The 19,853-nt window shown below is 43.6% G+C and overlaps 2 protein-coding genes across 2 annotated transcripts in view; both read left to right on the forward strand.

The window, feature by feature from the left end:
• On the forward strand, positions 1-12,005 carry EBI3 (Epstein-Barr virus induced 3). Its single transcript, XM_058172904.1, has 6 exons — positions 1-106; positions 1,590-1,832; positions 3,072-3,186; positions 3,924-4,096; positions 5,140-5,303; positions 11,485-12,005. The coding sequence occupies exons 1-6, from the start codon at positions 37-39 to the stop codon at positions 11,635-11,637; spliced, it is 918 nt and encodes a 305-aa protein (XP_058028887.1). The 5' UTR covers positions 1-36; the 3' UTR covers positions 11,638-12,005.
• YJU2 (YJU2 splicing factor homolog) overlaps positions 11,673-19,853 on the forward strand; it is a 24,651-nt gene continuing 16,470 nt past the window's right edge. Inside the window, exons 1-3 of the mRNA XM_058163361.1 lie at positions 11,673-11,681; positions 15,307-15,407; positions 19,699-19,843. Of these exons, the coding sequence (XP_058019344.1) occupies positions 11,673-11,681; positions 15,307-15,407; positions 19,699-19,843 (255 nt within the window). The remainder of the gene's footprint in view (positions 11,682-15,306; positions 15,408-19,698; positions 19,844-19,853) is intronic.

Consider the following 19,853-nt stretch of genomic DNA (forward strand, 5'->3'; position numbering starts at 1 on the left):
CGGTTCTTTCAACCCTCTCTTTTCCTCACGGTCAAGATGCAATGGATCCTCTCCCTTCTCGAGTTCCTGCTGTCTGGTCTCATTGTCTCCGCTTGGACCAGTGAAGGTAGGACTTGTGGGAGGTTCTGGGCAGCTCAATTATTTGCTTTGTATTTGTATTTTATATTTTATTCCATTATTTTCTTTTCTTTTTTTTCCTTACATTTTAATTATTTGCTTGCTTGGGAGGGGGGGGAAATGCTCTAAAGCCTCATGAGAACTAGCACCTTGCTTTCGATGGTTCGTTTGGCCAAAGTCTCCATGCTTCCATCTCATTTAAAGCAAGAGAACCAGATTTCTAGATCTAAAATGATTGATTGGGGGAGAAAATCCTTAGTACTTCTAAGCAGGAGGTCTGAGAAGAAACAATCTGAGCCTACGGCTTGGACGTTGTTATGTGGGCCCTCCGTGCCCTCCCCTAACAAAAACTGTTAAAATATTTAAAATAAAATTAACCATGTGTGTTCGTTAGAGAGAGAGAGAGAGAGATAGTAGGCAGGCAGGCAGACAATATAGACAGTGAATAGAAATAGAATTAAAATAGAATAAAATAGAAATAGAATGAATTAGTTCTTAGTGTGTGTTGGTAGACATGTGTAGAGATAGATAGATAGATAAATAGATAGATAGATAGATAGATAGATAGATAGATAGATAGATAGATAGATAGATAGATAGATAGATAGATAGATGATAGATGATAGATAGATAGATAGATAGATGATAGATAGATAGATCTGCATAGACATGCAGATAGATACAGATAGATAGATGATAGATGATAGATAGATAGATAGATAGATAGATAGATAGATAGATAGATAGATAGATAGATAAATGGAGATGCAGATAGATACAGATAGATAGATGATAGAGATAGATAGATAGATAGATAGATAGATAGATAGATAGATAGATAGATAGATAGATAGTAGGCAGGCAGGCAGACAATATAGACAGACAATAGAAACAGAATAAAAATAGAATAAAATAGAAATAGAATGAATTAGTTCTTAGTGTGTGTTGGTAGATATGTGTAGAGATAGATAGATAGATAGATAGATAGATAGATAGATGGATGGATGGATGGATGGATGGATGGATGGATGGATGGATGGATGGATGGATGGATGGATAGATAGATAGATAGATAAATGGAGATGCAGATAGATACAGATAGATAGAAAGATAGATAGATAGTAGGCAGGCAGACAATATAGACAGACAATAGAAATAGAATAAAAATAGTATAAAATAGAAATAGAATTAATGAATCCTTAGTTCTTAGTTGCTTCTCTCCTTGATAAGAGAGAGATGGGGGGGGGGGCAGGCTGGGGAATTCTGGGCGTTGAAGTCCACACATTTTAAAGTGGCCAGCTTTAAAAAGCGCTGCTTTTAGGGGGCGCAGAAAGACCATAATACACATTAGGATTTATACAATGGTTAAGCCAACCATAGTTCAGGATAAGCCAGGCTATTGTTATGCAAATGCCGAATGCTATATTTCCCCCCCCCCCACTTATGCCACTGTCCTTTCTTGACCGCAATAGAACCCATCGACAGTCAGTATGCCCGACTCGGGGCCGCCACCGTAGTCTTGACTTGCCCGGTTCCTGAAGGTGGATCCCGGGTGGCATGGAAAACCCACATGACCTCGGAGACCGTTTTGAACAGGGTGCAAAAAGACGGCAGCCTCGTCTTGCAGAATGCCAGTTTGGCCCATGAAGGGGAATACAGCTGCCAGGATGCCAGCACTGGGCAGACTCTGCGAAGGATTCACCTCCAGCTGGGCTGTGAGTGAGAAAACTGAGCCCCAAGCTCTCTCTTACCCGAATGGACTATGATGCTGAAATTCCTTCCTTCCTTCCTTCCTCCCTTCCTTCCTTCCTCCCTTCCTTCCTTCCTTCCTTCCTTCCTTCCTTCCTTCCTCCTTCCTCTTTCTCCCATCCATCTGCTTTCCTTCCTCCCTTTCCTCCTACCTCCCTTATTACTTCCTCCCTTTTTCCTTCTTTCCTCTCCTTCCTTCCCTCCCTCCTCTTTCACACTCTCCTTCCTCCCTTTTTACTTCCTCCCTTACTTTTTCTCACATCCATCTGCTTTCCTCCCTCCCTCCTTCCTTTTCTTTCCTCCCTCTCTCCCTTCTTTCCTCCCTTTTTCCTTCCTTCCTTTTTTCCTTCCTTTTCCCTTCTTTCCTCTCCTTCCTTCATCCCTCTTTCCTTTTCCTTCATCATCCCCCCTCCTCCCTCCCTCCTTTCCAACCTCCTTCCCTCCCTCTTTCCTTGCTCCCTTTCCTTTGTCCCTTTTTTCATTCTTTCCTTTCCTTCCTTCCTCTCTTTTCCCTTCCTTCCTTTCTCCCTCCCTCCCTCTTTCCTTCATACCAGTATTTCTCACTTTTTAAAGAAGTGTGGACCAACTCCCAAAATTCCCCAGCCAGAATGGGGATTTCTGTGAGTTGAAGTCTGCACATCAGAGTGGGTTTCAGCAGGTTCTGACCAGTTCTGGAGAACCGGTAGTGGAAATTTCTGATTGGCCCCGCCCCCATCTATTCTCTGCCTCCCAAGTCCCAGCTGATCGGAAGGAAATGGGGATTTTGCAGTAACCTTCCCCTGGATTGGGGAGGGAGTGGAGATTTTACAGTATCCTTCCCCTGCCACGCCCACCAAGCCACACCGCACTCTCCAAGCCACGCCCACAGAACCGGTAGTAAAAAAAATTGAAACCCACCACTGCTGCATAGCTTAATGTGGCCAATTTTGAAAACACTGATTCATGCCCTCATGGGATCCCCTTTTGTGATCCTTCCGACCTGCAAAGTCCATGGAGAAACCAGATTCATTTGACAGCCAACTTAACAACTGCCGTCATTCACTTGTGGCAAAAAAGGTTGTAAAATGGGCCAGAATTCCCTCAACAACGGTTTTGCTCCTCAGTAGAAATGTGGGGCTCCGTTTTGGTCATAAGTCCAGGACTACCTGTAAAGGAAGAGGGGATCCAGCTGTCTCTCTCTCACCTTTTGGGCTTCTGCTTTGCAGATCCTCCCGAGAAACCATCGATCCATTGCAGGTCCATCAGCTACCCGGTGGTCAATTGCTCCTGGACTTTGGAAACTGACACCCATCTGCCCACGTCTTTCTTTGCCAGCTACAGGTAAAGAGCCAAGGTGTTGGAGGAGCCTAGGTGTCCTGCTATAGCAGGGTGCAAAAGTAGGTCAAAAAAGATTGTTCTTTAGATAACAGAAACGTGTGAAGAAAATGGAAAATGTCAAACTTCAATTTTGCAAGATTTGCAAGCATTGGCATTTCTTGCAGGAAACCTATAACCGCATCCTGGAGAGGAGGGGAGAGCAAGAAATTCAGCAGCTTTAGCAAAGCCACAGGAAGCCATAAACTAATTAATGCTGATATGCTGTATTTTTGTGGGGTTTTTTTCCTATTTTGTGAAGTACAAAAGGGCTTGTTTGTCCACAAGGAAGGGGTTCAGATGTGGCTTTGGTTAAAATTGCTCTGAACCTATTTTGTTTGCGCCAATAAAATACAGCTACCTTTGATTCCGAGATCTAGGTCTCGTTATTCCTGCAACACCGCAGTGGTGCGATTCAACCAGTGGTGGGATTCAAATAATTTAACAACCGGTTCTCTGCCCTAATGGTTTCTTCCAATAACCAGTGTGCCAAACTGCTCAGAAAGTTAACAACCGGTTCTCCCGAAGTCGTGCGAACTGGCTAAATCCCACCACTGGATTCAACCTGTGTAACAACCGGTTCGCTAAGCATGCGCTTTCTACATCTCCATGAGTGCAGCAGTCGCTGGGACACCCGTTCACACAACCCTTAAGCTGCCGCATATGCAATGCATGTCTGAACTCAGTTTTCCTTGCGGACACAGGCACGGCTTAATGGGAGAAGTCCATCAGTGCAAACAACCCAGTGCAGGGAGCCACCGTTGCAGTTTGACCGTCATGCAGATGTTCTCTACCGATCCCTACATACTCAACGTGACAGCCGTGAATCCACTGGGGACAGCGAGTGACTTCTTTCTAGTCTTCCTGGATCAGATCAGTGAGTTTGCAACAGCGGTGAAATGTAAAATTTGTTACTACCGGTTCTGTGGGCGTGGCTTGGTGGTGGTGGAGTAATGTGACTGGGTAAGCGTGGCCAACTTTTTTTTTTTTTTACTTTTAAAAGCATTTTTTCTACAACCTCTTCGGCCGAAATGCTTTTAAAAGCATTTTTTAAAAAATGCTTTTAAAAGGCTCTGATGATTCCAGCTGAATTGCCTGATCATCAGAAGCTTTTGTTTTCTTTTAAAAGCATTTTTTTGCCTTTAAAAGAAAAAAAAAGCCTCTGACAATGAGGCAACTCAGCTGGGATTGTCAGAGGCTTTTAAAAGCATTTTTTCTATAACCTCTTCGGCGGAAGAGATTGTAGAAAAAATGCTTTTGATGATCCCAACTGAGCCGCATGATCATCAGAGGCTTTTTTTTTTTACTTTTAAAAGCATTTTTTTGGCCAAAGAAAAAAATGCTTTTAAAAGTAAAAAAAAAACCCTCTGATGATCGCGTGGCTCAGCTATTCATGGGGGTGGGGGGCAGGGATTTTTGCTACCGGTTCTTGGAACCACCCACCACCATCGCTACCAGATCGGGTGATCTGGTCTGAACCAGGAGCATTTCTATTTCCTGGTTTGCAAGCAATTCTCACCCCTCATCGTCCTGGTGGGGTCTTTGAAACAGCCTGCAAGGAAAGGAAAAGAGAATTTTGGGTTCAGTCCTGATGCAGAAATTTGGTCTGACAGCCATTTTAATATCTTGGAACAAACCTCTGTGAGTTAAGTTCAACCAACATTAAAACCGGGTTAGATAGAAGCCCAGTAGCTGGGCTGGTACAACTTGTTAAGCTTAGTGTTTAGTGCATGCCATGCATGTGCCGAAAACCAGAAGACCAAGTGGCTGGCGGCCACATGCAGTGGCCAGCTGGTCTTTGAGTTTCCGGGGCTCCAGTGCGCACGCACACACGCATTCTGGTTTGGGGGCTCGGTGCTGAAAAGGTTCGCCAACACTGGTATGTTGGGTTGGTTTAATTCTCTCCTTCATTCTTCTTAGTCCAGCCAGACCCTCCAGAAAACGTAACGGTCTCCGCGATCCAAGGGAAGAAAAAAACATTGCTTGTACAATGGAAGGCTCCTAGTTCCTGGTTATATCCTGAATATTTTCCCCTGCAATATGTCATCCGTTATTCGAGGGATGGATCAAGGCTTAACAAAACGGTGAGTGTGGGAGATGGCAGTCACTCCATGTTAATTGAACAACCATTTGTCTGAAATGGGGTTGAGTTTCCTGCCCAAGGTCCCTTCCAACTATTCTATTCTATTCTATTCTATTCTATTCTATTCTATTCTATTCTATTCTATTCTATTCTATTCTATTCCAGTCCAGTCCAGTCCAGTCCAGTCTACTCTACTCTATTCTTATTCTATTCTATTCTATTCTATTCTATTACAATTCTACTCCTATTCTATTCTATATTTTATTCTATTCTATATTCTATTTTATTTTCTATCCTATCCTATCCTATCTGTTCTGTTCTGTTCTGTTCTATTCTATATTTTATTTTATTCTATTCTATATTCTATTCTATATGTAATGTATCTTTAAAAGTTTTGGCGGGAAAATAGCACGTTGCTGATTGGTTAAAGCCCCCGGTTAAACTGTATATAAAGAGAGGTTTTTCCCAGCACTGGCTGCTGGGTTCACCATATAGTAAAGAGCTGTTGTCACTATCCTGGTCTCCTGCCTCGTTATTGCCCGAATCCAACACTGGCGACGAAGGTGGGATCTCGAGGCTAAGAGCGCCAGGAAAAGAGCTGAACTCACCAGGAAGACGCGAACCCAGCAAAACAAGGGCGGAAAGCAGCGATGTCCGGCTACACACCGCCAGCGCCATTCGACCCAGCTAAGGAAAATGGGGTCATACATGGCTCGCGAGTGTTTCCTCGAGGCGAACGAACTCAAGGAGTTTCAGACAACAGGAAACGAGCCTATTTCCTGAGCCACTGCGGTCCAGAAGTTTTCGACACTGCAGAATCCTGGCTGAGCCAACGCCGGTACAGTCGGTACCGTGGCAAACTCTGCAGACTTTACTAAAGCCCATTTTGCACCAATGCCATCCAAGTATGTGCAAGCGGTTGGTCGGGGCGCAGACAGCAAGAAGGCGAGTCCATCAGCGCATACATGGCCGCCCTGAGGAAAGCCTCAAAACATTGCAGTACGAGACTTGGACGAGGCATTGCTGGAGCAACTCATCCGCGGGTCAGGGACATCCGTTTGGAGGCGGCTGCTGTCTAAAAGCAACCTAACGCTGGCAAACGCCTTGGACGAAGCCAGGGCTCACAAGATGTCTACCCAAGCGGCGGAAACCCTACAAAAGCAGGTCGCACCAACGGCTGGTGCGAAATCAACCCCGTCCACAATGAAGAGGTCCAGGCCGAATCGGACGGTGAGGAGGAGGAAGGAGTCTTCCACACCGGGAGGCCGGAGAAAGACGACCGGGCGACTGCGCAGTTGCGGAGGGCAACACCAACGACAACAATGCAGATTTAAAGATGCAACTTGTCGGCGATGCGAAAGGAAGGGCACCTAGCACAGGTCTGTCGAGCTCCCCAACCTTCCCGCCAAAAATTCAAACTGGCCAATCAGAGCGCTGAACGCGAAGCGCCCGCGAGTGGTCAGTTTAAAAAGGCGCAGTTGAATCAGACTGTCGTGAGAGTGGGTCACGCATCAACTCGCCTAGAAAAAAATCTTTACAAAGGCAAAGATTGAGGGGTGCCGTGCCGATTGGAGGTGGACACGGCTCATCGATCACGATCATGTCCTGGGACACTCGTGAGAGCCTTACCCGCCTTCGCAAAGCGCAAGCTGCAACCACAGAAATTAAAGGTACAAGACTACCAAGGGAATCGCATCCCCGTCCGAGGGGTAACGTCCGTCCACGTCGAGTATGGACAATACAAGAAAACTCTGCCCATCACCATCGTCGATGGGACCCTGCCAAGCTTGTTGGGACTGGACTGGTTCCGAGCATTGGGCATGGGAGTGACTGGAATCTTCAGAAACGAAGTCGACCTCAAAGACGCACTCGTGAAAGAATTTGGGGACGTTTTCAGAGACTGCCTGGGCAAGTACACGGGGACCCCTATCTCGTTTAACCTAGACCCCCAAGTTGCCCCTATCCGGCTAAAGGCTAGAAGGGTCCCGTTCACCCTAAAGCCCAGGATTGACCGGGAACTGGACAAGCTAGTAAACCAGGGAATTCTAGTGCCAGTTGACCATGCTAAGTGGGAGACCCCTATAGTCACCCCAGTCAAACCGGACGGATCGGTCCGGATTTGCGCTGACTACAAGGCAACGCTTAACAAAGCATTGCAAAAGAGTGCTTACCCCGTCCCGGTGGTACAGCACTTACTGCACTCAATGGGGCAAGGGCAAGTTTTTGCCAAGCTAGACTTGGCCCAAGCCTATCAACAGCTGCCCGTAGATAGCAGCACAGCCGAAGCGCAGACAATTGTGATTCACAGAGGGGCTTTTAAGTGCACCCGATTACAGTTTGGGGTTAGTGTGGCTCCAGGGTTATTTCAGAACCTGATGGAGCGGCTATTGCAGGGCCTACCAGGGGTGGTACCATACTTTGACGATGTACTGGTATCCGCTGAAAACCTAGAGGAATTAGGGGTAAGGCTGCGAAAAGTTTTGGGCATTTTCCGGTCTGCCAGTCTCACGGTTAAACTAAACAAATGCCAGATCGGGGTTGAGTCTGTGGAATTCCTGGGCTACCGGATAGACAGGGAAGGGATTCACCCCACTGAGAGCAAGGTACGGGCCATCAGGAAGGCCCCGGTTCCAAAAACCAAAACGGAGTTACAGGCATTCTTAGGTCTGGTCAACTTCTACGCAGTATTCTTAAGGAATAAGGCAACAGTAGCCGAGCCGCTGCATAAATTACTAGCAAAGTCGGCTGCATGGTCTTGGGGAAAGGCGGAAGCTAGGGCATTCGAAGGGGTAAAGAATCTCCTAACGAGTGATAGCCTCCTTATTCAATACAATGGCACGCTGCCATTAGTGTTAAGCTGCGATGCATCTCCCTATGGGGTGGGGGCTGTGCTCAGCCACAGGTTACCAAATGGCACAGAAGCCCCTATTGCATACTACTCCCGAACCATGTCATCAACTGAAAGGAATTATAGCCAGCTTGATAAGGAAGCCTTGGCTATAGTCTCAGGAGTAAAGAAATTCCATGAGTATGTATTTGGTCGTGATTTTGAAATCATCACGGACCATAGACCTTTGCTAGGTCTGCTGGCAGGCGACCGCCCAACGCCCGTGGCACTTTCGCCAAGACTGACCCGATGGACTATCTTCCTGGCAGCGTATTCTTACAAATTACTACACCGGCCAGGAAAGGAATTGGGGCATGCAGACGCCCTGAGCAGATGCCCGTTACCAGAGACTATCGAAGACCCCACTCCGGGGATACCAGTTCTGCTAATTGACTCTTTGGACTCTGGCCCAGTCACATCCAAAGAGGTGGCTCGGGCTTCGTATAAGGACATTACAATAAGAACTGTAATTGGTTGGGTACAAAGAGGTTGGCCCGCTGCGCCGGGCGAGCGTTTTAAAGAGTTTGTAAAAAAACGTGGGGAGCTCTCGGCTCAAGGGGGGTGCCTGCTATGGGGGGATCGAGTGGTGATCCCGGAGAAACTGAGGAAAAAGGTATTGGATCTCCTTCACGAAGGTCACCCAGGGATCGTAAGGATGAAGGGTCTAGCGAGAAGCTATGTGTGGTGGCCCTTAATGGACTCGGAAATTGCTGAGAGGGTAGGGAAATGCCAGGCCTGCCAGGAGTCCAGACCGCTACCCCCAACGGCCCCGATTCAGGAATGGGAGAGACCCCAGAGCCCCTGGTCTAGGATCCATATCGATTTTGCCGGCCCCTTCCACGGCCAAACCTTTCTGGTAGTAGTCGATGCCTACTCCAAATGGCTGGAAATCATTCTCATGAGATCCATGACAGCCGAGGCCGTGATTTCAGTCCTACGGCACCTATTTGTAACCCACAGGTTGCCCGACACTTTAGTCTCCGATAACGGCCCGCAATTCACGGCAACCCAGTTTGAGGGGTACTTGGCAGAGGAGGGCATCCGACATGTCCTCTCGGCGCCTTTCCACCCTGCGACGAACGGCCTTGCAGAACGTTTCGTTCGGAGCGCAAAAGAAGCATTGTCCAGAATCAAGCCAGGCGATTGGCAAACAAAAATTGATACATATCTAGCAGTCCAACACAGAACCCCCTGTGTAACAACTGGCCGCAGCCCGGCCGAGCTATTAATGGGTCGGAAGCTTAGGTGCCCACTAGACCGTTTAAACCCAAACTACACACCAGACGGTTACAAAGGGGCACACGGTAAAACAAGAGAGATGGCAATAGGCGACCTAGTGTGGGCACACAACTACAGCGAGGGCCCGACCTGGTTAGCAGGAAAAGTCCTAGAAATAACAGGGCCAAAATCATATCTAGTAGAGATAGAGGATGGCAGGGTATGGAAACGCCACATAGATCAAATAAGGAAACGCATAACTGATAACACAGACCCTGACTATTCAATGTACGAATACACAGCTGACTCAAACCCGGAGCAAACGCGGGACTTATCTGAGTTCCAAGAAGTCCAGCGACGCCAACCGGTTCCTCCTGAAAACAGCAGGGACGACTCTGCCAATAATCCAGGGCCGGATGGCCTAGAGGAGGAGCTGAGAGGAACGAACAGTCCCTCCGGTCAGCTCGACTCACTCCCAGAAAATGCATTGCGCAGGTCCGAAAGAGTCAGGAGACGCCCAGTCTACTTGCGTGACTACGTTGACAAATAATATGTTAATTTCATGTAAATAGTGGTAAAGTGTTTTCTGGGAGGGAAGGAGTGTAATGTATCTTTAAAAGTTTTGGCGGGAAAATAGCACGTTGCTGATTGGTTAAAGCCCCCGGTTAAACTGTATATAAAGAGAGGTTTTTCCCAGCACTGGCTGCTGGGTTCACCATATAGTAAAGAGCTGTTGTCACTATCCTGGTCTCCTGCCTCGTTATTGCCCGAATCCAACACTATATTCTATTTTATTTTCTATCCTATCCTAACCTATCCTATCCTATCCTATCCTATCCTATCCTATCCTATCCTATCCTATCCTATCCTATCCTATCCTATCCTATTTTATATTCTACACTACTCTACTCTATTCTTAGCTTGAACTTCTGAGCTGAACTTCTCTTTTTTTATTATTTTTATTAAAACAATACAATAATTTCTATTATTACTTTTTTGCAACAGAGGTAGCCCTTGACTAACGGGTAAAATTGGGACCATGATTTCTGTTGCTACGCAAGGCAGTTTAGTGAGCCACACCTCATTTTATGACCTTTTTTTGCCATGGTTGTTAAGTGAATCATGCAACCATTAAGCGAATCTGGCTTTCCCCATTGATTTTGCTTGTTGGAAGCTGGCTGGGAAGATCACATATGACGATCATGTGACCCTGGGACATTGCAAGAGTCATGCAGGCAGCCCTTGACCTACAACACTTCATATGGTAACCATTTGAAGTTAAACGGTACTGAAAAAAGTGACTTAGTGACCATTTGTCACACTTGTAACCATTGCATTATCCCCATGGTCACATAATCAAAATTCCGACACTGTATTAATGACGGTTGCACGTGATCTCCATTTGTGACCTTCTAACAGGGGGTGAAAATGTTGTGACCCAGGCCCAAGTAGGTAGTAATAAACTGAGTCCATGGAAAAACAAACAAACTTTATTCGAACAGCTGGGAATTACTTCATTCCCAGCGTCGTTCAACTCAAAGTAAAATAAATGCCTCCCAACACAAATTCCTCAGTTCTCTCGCAAACCTTGGTCCAATTAAGCAAACTGCCAAAGGCCCTTTCTGGCAAACATAGAGAAGCCACAAAAACAAAGACGTAGACAAAGCAGAAAATGCAGCTATGGCAAAACTGAAACACTGGTGCTGGTCTGTTTTAAGCCTTATGGGAGGGGCCAATCATCTCTTGGCCTTACTCCTGAGTCGTCCTCTCTGCTTGAGCTGCTCTTGCCTTCTGGCAGCTCTTCTCCTGCGTGCATTAGGAACAGGCTCCTCCTGTTCCTCTGCCTCACTACTATCACTCTCTGGAGGCTCTGGAGTCCGCACCTCACTTCCCGATGGCCCTGGTCTCACCTCAGCCTCATTGCTGTCCGATTCCGTTGCCAGCTCTGTAGGCTGCTGACGGACCACAACACTAAACCAGTCATAAAAGTCACGTTTTTCAGTGCCACTGTAACTTAAAACAATCACTAAAATGGTTGTAAGTCAAGGACTACCTGTATTTTTCTTTGCTTCCCCAGACCAACCCTATCCAGCAGACTTCCTTTACCCTCACTGGAATCCGTTCTGGCGTAACCTACCACATCCAAGTAGCCGCGAAAGACTTCCTGGACAATGGGGAATACAGCGCCTGGAGTCTTCCGGCCTCTGGGGCATCCTGGGAGCCAAAGTAAGGGCCACAGAGGATGGACTTTGTAATACCTGAAACATGGTTTTTGTAATACTGCTGCACTGGCTAATTAATTAATGCTTTTTCAATTGTATTGCTAATAAAAGTAAAGGTGAAGGTTCCCTTCGCACATACATGCTAGTCGTTCCCGATTCTAGGGGGCAGTGCTCATCTCCTTTTCAAAGCCGAAGAGCCAGCGTTGTCCGAAGTCATTTCCATGGTCATGTGGCCGGCATGACTCAATGCCAAAGGCGCATGGAACGCTGTTACCTTCCCACGAAAGGTGGTCCCTATTTTTCTACTTGCATTTTTTTACGTGCTTTCGAACTGCTAGATTGGCAGAAGCTGGGACAAGTAACGGGAGCTCACCCCGTTATGCAGCACTAGGGATTCGAATCACTGAACTGCCAACCTTTCGATCGACAAGCTCAGCGTCTTAGCCACTGAGCCACCGCATCTCTTGTATTTTTTTTTGTTTGTTTACATTTATATCCCGCCCTTCTCCGAAGACTCAGGGCGGCTTACAGTGTATAAGGCAATAGTCTCATTCTATTTGTATATTTTTTACAAAGTCAACTTATTGCCCCCCCAACAATCTGGGTCCTCATTTTACCTACCTTATAAAGGGTGGAAGGCTGAGTCAACCTTGGGCCGGGCTCGAACCTGCAGTAATTGCAGGCTGCTGTGTTCTAATAACAGGCTTCTCTATTGCCTGAGCTATCCCGGCCCCAAGTATTGCTAATAATTTCCCATAAACCTTAACCTTCAAGCAAAAGCCTCTCTTTCAGCTTCATTTTTAGCTGTTCTCAAGCCTTCGTGAACGAAGGAAATAGTTTTCCTTTGCAAAAGTGTCTTTTACTTTCATTCAGAATGCAATGCTCTTTTTCTACGGCTACAGACACACACACGTTATTGGATGCTGTGGTTCTTGTGATTTAACGGAACAGATGGACTATTTCTAAACCAAGGGGCGGCAATCTTAAACACTCACACTTCAACATTTAGTGGCTGTTCTTAGTTGGTGTAGGAATTTAGCACCCACTCCCCTCCTAGAAGAATGAAATATTTTAGAAAATATTTAAAAAGGCAGAATATTATATTTCCCTGGATGAGAAATGGAGAAACATGTTTTAAAGACAAAGCAGCTCCCTGCAACTTCCTGCCACCCCCCCACCTTTGCTAATGGGCCATCATCTGCATCATAATAGAACCCATCTAGCAACTGAAACTCACCACATGGCACCTGGGAAGATTACATCAACCAGCAAGGCTCAGGCAAGCTTGAGGGACAACCTACAATGTTAGCTAAGACTCCCACCCCCTGGGAGTCTGACAACCAATCAGGATACTCTTCCTGTGCCCCAGAAAGTTCAAAGCTCAGAAAAATCATAAAACCAGGGAGCACACAGGATCTCAGCCCCTTTTCTGTTCAGGAACTCAAGCCATGTGATCCTGACCACCATTAAACCATCTTTCCAAGCAGCCTCCATGTTTCCAGTGTCTTTGTCCCCACTTGGAACTGAACCCAGATGGATATTTCTTCCAACATTGGCATTCAAAAATTCAAGTTATAACAAAAGATTTCATAAGCCATTTGGGATAACTGGTTTGGAAAGGCAATCTATACATCTTACAAGATAAAACATAAATAAACTCAGCAACTTCCTGGGAGGATGGAAGAAAGCTCTGAGCATGGAGCAATAATAATAATAATAATAATAATAATAATAATAATAATAATAATAATAATAATAATAATAATAATAATAATAATAATAATAATAATAATAATAATAATAATAATAATAATAATAATAATAATAATAATAATTAATTATTTCTTGGAAATAATCGGTTGGGGGCCTGGGAAGGTGGGGTTGGGATGGGTGGCGGCCTACCTCGCAGGGTTGTTGTAAAGAGGCCCGATTATACGAGGGAGAACGGAGTGGATTCATCAGCCATTTATTTAAGGATCTGCTGGGATCCACTGGGATCTTGGGCCTGCCTAGGCTCTTGATATTAATAAATGATCAGTTATTTCTTTTTTATTTCCAATTTTTTAAAATTGAAAATTGGGAGTTAATATGTGTTTTTGTCTTTGATTTTTTTCATTTAATGTTTTTGTCTAGTTTTATTTTGGCTGTTTGATTTTTTTTTTCTTTTGGAGCTTGTGTTTTAATCTTTTGAATAAAATAAAATTGAAAGAAAAAAGACCAAAAAAAAGTAATTTCAATTACCAGTATATTTATTTTTGGGCGTTCTAGAAATACTACCTTCTAGATTTCAATCCATCTAAGGTTGATATTAAGGCTGTAGATATTAATAAATGATCAGTTATTTCTTTTTTATTTCCAGTTTTTTAAAATTGAAAATTGGGAGTTAATATGTGTTTTTGTCTTTTTTTAATTCACTATTTTAATGTTTTTGTCTAGTTTTGTTTTGGGTGTTTGATTTTTTTTTCTTTTGGAATTTGTGTTTTAATCTTTTGAATAAAGTAAAATTGAAAGGGAAAAAAAGACCAAAAGGCTGTAGATATTAATAAATGATCAGTTATTTCTTTTTTTTTTGGTCTCTTCCCCCCCCCCCCCCAATTTTTTTCAATTGAAAATTGGGAGTTAATATGTGCTTTTGTCTTTGTTTTTTTTTACTTCACTATTTTAATGTTTTTGTCTAGTTTTGGCTGTTTGATTTTTTTTTTCTTTTGGAGCTTGTGTTTTAATCTTTTGAATAAAATAAAATTGAAAGAAAAAAGACAAAAAAAAGTAATTTCAATTACCAGTATATTTATTTTTGGGCGTTCTAGAAATACTACCTTCTAGATTTCAATCCATCTACGGTTGATATTAAGGCTATAGATATTAATAAATGATCAGTTATTTCTTTTTTTGTCTCTTTTTTCCCCCCAATTTTTTTCAATTGAAAATTGGGAGTTAATATGTGTTTTTGTCTTTTTTTAATTCACTATTTTAATGTTTTTGTCTAGTTTTGTTTTGGGTGTTTGATTTTTTTTTCTTTTGGAATTTGTGTTTTAATCTTTTGAATAAAGTAAAATTGAAAGGGAAAAAAAGACCAAAAGGCTGTAGATATTAATAAATGATCAGTTATTTCTTTTTTTTTTGGTCTCTTCCCCCCCCCCCCCCAATTTTTTTCAATTGAAAATTGGGAGTTAATATGTGCTTTTGTCTTTGTTTTTTTTTACTTCACTATTTTAATGTTTTTGTCTAGTTTTGGCTGTTTGATTTTTTTTTTCTTTTGGAGCTTGTGTTTTAATCTTTTGAATAAAATAAAATTGAAAGAAAAAAGACAAAAAAAAGTAATTTCAATTACCAGTATATTTATTTTTGGGCGTTCTAGAAATACTACCTTCTAGATTTCAATCCATCTACGGTTGATATTAAGGCTATAGATATTAATAAATGATCAGTTATTTCTTTTTTTGTCTCTTTTTTCCCCCCAATTTTTTTCAATTGAAAATTGGGAGTTAATATGTGTTTTTGTCTTTGGTTTTTTTTTTAATTCACTATTTTAATGTTTTTGTCTAGTTTTGGCTGTTTGATTTTTCTTTTTCTTTTGGAGCTTGTGTTTTAATCTTTTGAGTAAAATAAAATTGAAAGGGGAAAAAAGACAAAAAAAAAGTAATTTCAATTATATTTTTTATTGTTGGGCGTTCTAGAAATACTACCCTCCAGATTTCGATCCATCTAAAATCCCTAAGCTTAAACTTCCAAAGGACAGGCAATATGTGGTCCGGCTTATGGCTCCCTTTAACATGCGGTAAGAGATGTTTAAATTCTATTTCTCTTGGGAATATTCAATTTCTGAAATGAATTAAATGTATGGTGATACATTTAATTATTATTTCTTGGAAATGATTATTTTTCATTATTAATTAATTAATAATAATAATAATTAATTATTTTTAATCAATAAATAATAATAATTAATTATTTCTTGGAAATAATACTGGACAAACTTGGAACATCTGCCAATACTGGGGGGAAAAAGGCCATAAGGATGAAAAAAATGTTAATTGTTTATGCTTAACATTGCTTTACAAAGGAAAATTCAAGAGCAAAACCAAGGAAATTATATTCATATTCCAGGCTGGCTAGGGAGTTCTGGGAGTTGAAGTCTACCCATCTTAGTAAAAAAGTTTTATTTCCATTTTCCAACAACCTATTCAATATACAGTCTCTTATTCAACATTAGTCATTAACTTTCATTTGTTACTTATTCGGACCTGCCCAGCTACCACTTCCTTCCTTAACACAACCTTTCCTCCTCCCTTCTCTACTTTCTTCTACTTTCTTCATCCTTCCTCTCCTTCGCTTTTCTACATCCTCTCCTCCTTCCCTACTCTTCTCTTCCACCCTTTCTAACCCTCTCTCTTTCCCCTCTCTTCTTCCCCTCCTTTCCCCCTTTTCTACCTCTCTCTTTCCTACCTACTTTCTTCCTTCACTCTCTCCTCTCCCTTTCCATTCCCTTCTGAAATGGCAGCTGAGCAGCCCCGATTTCATTTCATTTCATATTATTTTTATTTCTTAATTACATATCTTCAATCATTCCTTTACATTGATCCTTCATCTCCCCCCCTCCCCTCCCTCCCCTCCTCCCCTCCCTCCCCCCGAGACTTCCCAGAACAAAGTACAGGGTATAAGATTAACAATCATAAATTAAAATACAACATAAATCATAATCCATAGTCACTCCTCTCTCTAAGACCTTAACTCCCCTTCCAGAAACAAAAAAGTACATTCTTCTTCCAGTCCATTATATATCAGTCCATTCCACTCCTAAAATCTTCAGAATCTTGCAATTAAATTTCCAGTTCATCAATAAAATAGTTTTTAATATCCAATCTTCATCAATTAACACCAAATATATATATATAAGTCCACCCATCTTAAAGCTACCAAGGTTGGAAATATTGCAATAAAAGAATGTTGCTGATACCTGGACCCCAGAGTTAAAACTGCTGCCTGATAGCAAGTAAACATATTGACCTGGTTTGCACATCGTGCTAAAGCCATGATACTTCTTGAACCCAGCTATTGTTGAATCTGATTCTTAAAGCTCTTTGACCCACGAGATAGCTGGCTTCTACGGAAAACCAGCCATTGTGGTTAGTTCGTATTTTTGAATCGATGTGTAAATCATGATTGTTTTAACCATGAGTGTATGACATGCAGACACATAGTCACCATGAGTGGCTGTTTCAGCTTTTCTTTTAGCATTCTGTCTACAGGGTAGTCCTTGACTTAACAACAGTTCATTTAGTAAATGTTTGAAGTTACAACGAAACCCCAAAAAAGTGACTTATGACTGTTTTGCACACGTCAATTGCAGCTGTGGTCATGTGATAAAAATTCCGATACTTAGCAACTGACTCATATTTATGACGGTCGCAGTGTCCCGAGCTCACGTGATCTCCTTTTGGGACTTTCTGACAAGCAAAGTCAATGGGGAAACCAGATTCCCTTAACAACCGTGTTATTAGCATAACTGCAGTGATTCACTTAGCGACTGGCCACAAAAGTAAAATGGGGCAAAGCTCACTTAACAACTCTCTCATTTAGCAGCGTACATTTTGGGCTCAGTTGTGAGTCGTAAGTCAAGAACTACTTGTATTCAAAAAGCAGATTTGAGGTGAAGACACTTTAAACGGGAAACGATTTTGTAAAAGCTCTTTTTACGGTAGCGATTGTTCCTTTACTCAGCATTACCGGTAATCCTTGACTTGCAACCATTCATTTAGTGACTGTTCGAAGTTATAATAGTACGACCATTTTTCACAGAACCGTCCCAGCATCCCCATGTGATCAAAATTTGGATGATTGGCAGCTGGCATGTATTTATGGCGGTTGCACTGTCTTGGGGTCACGTGATCCCCTTTTGTGACCACCTGACAAGCAAAGTCAATGGGGAAGCCAGATTCACTCCACAACCTTTAACAACGGAAGTGATTCACTTAACAACCGCAGCAAGGAAGGGTGCAAAATGGGGCAAAAACTCACTTCACAACTGTCTTGCTTACATTACATTGGCATCCTTCAGTCTCAAAAGACTATGGTATCTGTCGTGTCCCCCTCCCCCTCCGACGACCGGGTCTAGGAAGTCCATATCAAGCGTGGCCACGAAGCCTCTGCAGCTTTGCCAAATTCCTTTCAGATTTCTCAGGGCAGACAGGAATCCAAGTTGTGACTTCAGCAAACTAGATGAGACTTTGCTTGACTCAAGGTTGGAATGCCAAAAGCAGGTCCTTTATATAGGCTGTGGGGTGTGGCTCCATGACTCAGCATTTATCCAGGCCTGCCCCTCCCTTCCTTCTGCTGACGTCGCCTCTCAGATCTCCGGAAGCGAGGATCCTCCCACTTTGAATTGTTTTCTGCTGTTTGAGAAAGGGAGGGGTCAGAAGGAGTAGGCCTGAGCAATTTTAATCCGTGGCCGACCTCCCCCGATGGCTGAGCCAAAGTAACACACGCCTCATGAGTGAGGTTTGTTTGTTCATTCCTGATATCCTGTCCGGGCATGGGGCCAGGGCCGGGGGCTGGAGGCATGACAGGCCGTTCATCTTCATTATCAGACTCAGAGTCTGATAGTAGACCCGGGAAAAGACGGGAGGGGCCTGGCTGAGAGGAGGAGTGAGGACGAGGCACAACAGTATCATGCTCTGGAAAGACATTCTAACACAGCATCTAATGTGACTAAAAAGGCCAATTCGAGAGTGGCAATCCCTTCCACACTGAGGGCAGATACATTCTGCCCCCTGTGTCAGTTTTGGAAGGCAATTTTCTTTTTTGCTTCTTAACTGCCACATATTTTAGCTGGGTAAGTTGGGAGGGAGTTGTTGTTGGAGCGGTAGAAAGTTAGTCATAACAACATTCCGTATTCAAGGACATCCTGCATCTGATGGAGACTGCCTGAAGATTGTATCTAATTGAGTGTGACGAGTTGATTAGACAATGGGATGAACTTGTGGGGGTGGGGCAGGGCTGTGAACGGTCAACTGGGTGTGGAAAACCTGGAAGCTTTCAGTTTCGGGTTTTCCCAGCTGTGCCAACATGACATCCCTAATAAATTGGAACTTTGAGGAACCTCAAGCTCAGAGCTTTATTTCTTTGGGGGTGTTCCTTGGAACCCTGACACTCTGCCCAGCCCCCAGATTTCACTGGTTCCGGGACTGCCACTTTGCCTCAGCCTGCCGAACAAATGTCTGTTCGAATTGGAGAAGGCCATGCTGCGTCTTTTGCCTCCAAGCTGAACGATCGGAGGTCAAGGTTTCCCAGTTGTTAATGTCTATTCCCAGGGCCTCTAGGTCCCTCTTGCAGATATCTTTATATCTCAGCTGTGGTCTCCCTCTGAGGGGCTTTCCCTGCATTAATTCTCCATACAGGAGATCTTTCGGAATCCGACCATCAGCCATTCTCATGACATGCCCAAGCCAGCGTAGACGTCGCTGTTTCAGTAGTATATACATGCTAGAAATTCCAGCACGTTCCGAGACTGTGCTCCTTGGAACTCTGACCTGCCAGGTGATGCCAAAAATACGTTAGAGGCAGCGCATATGAAAGGTGTTCAACTTTCTCTCCTGCCATGCATAAAGGATCCAGGACTCACTGCAGTACAAGAGTGTGCTCAGAACTGGAGGTCGTCCATGATTTTGTGTACCTCGGCTCAACTATCTTTGACACTCTTGCTTTAGATACTGAGCTGAATAAACGTGTTGGTAAAGCGGCCACCACATTTTCCAGACTTACAAAGAGAGTATGGCTTAATAAGAAGCTGACGGAACATACAAAGATCCTGGTCTATAGAGCCTGCGTCCTGAGCACACTCTTGTCTTGCTTAGCAACAGAAATTTTGGGCTCAATTGTGGTCGTACGTCAAGGACTATCTATACATAATTTCTGCTGATGGCTCCTGATTTGCTTCTACCAGCAATGGTAAATAGACCGAACCCCACAAGGCGAGTTGTACCTAAACCTCTATGGGGAGGGTGAAAAAAGGCCTGGAAACAGATGAAGGATGAGAAATTGCATTTCTTGAGATCTTTTCAATCTTGTAGGTGCAAGACGTGCGGCGAGTACATTTACAAAGGCAAAAAATTTAACGCCCGGAAAGAGACAGTCCAGAATGAATCTTATTTGGGACTTCCCATCTTCCGGTTTTACATCAAATGCACACGCTGCCTGGCGGAAATCACGTTCAAGGTACAGACTC

This window comes from Ahaetulla prasina, chromosome 1, assembly GCF_028640845.1.
Source record: "Ahaetulla prasina isolate Xishuangbanna chromosome 1, ASM2864084v1, whole genome shotgun sequence".
NCBI lineage: Eukaryota > Metazoa > Chordata > Lepidosauria > Squamata > Colubridae > Ahaetulla > Ahaetulla prasina.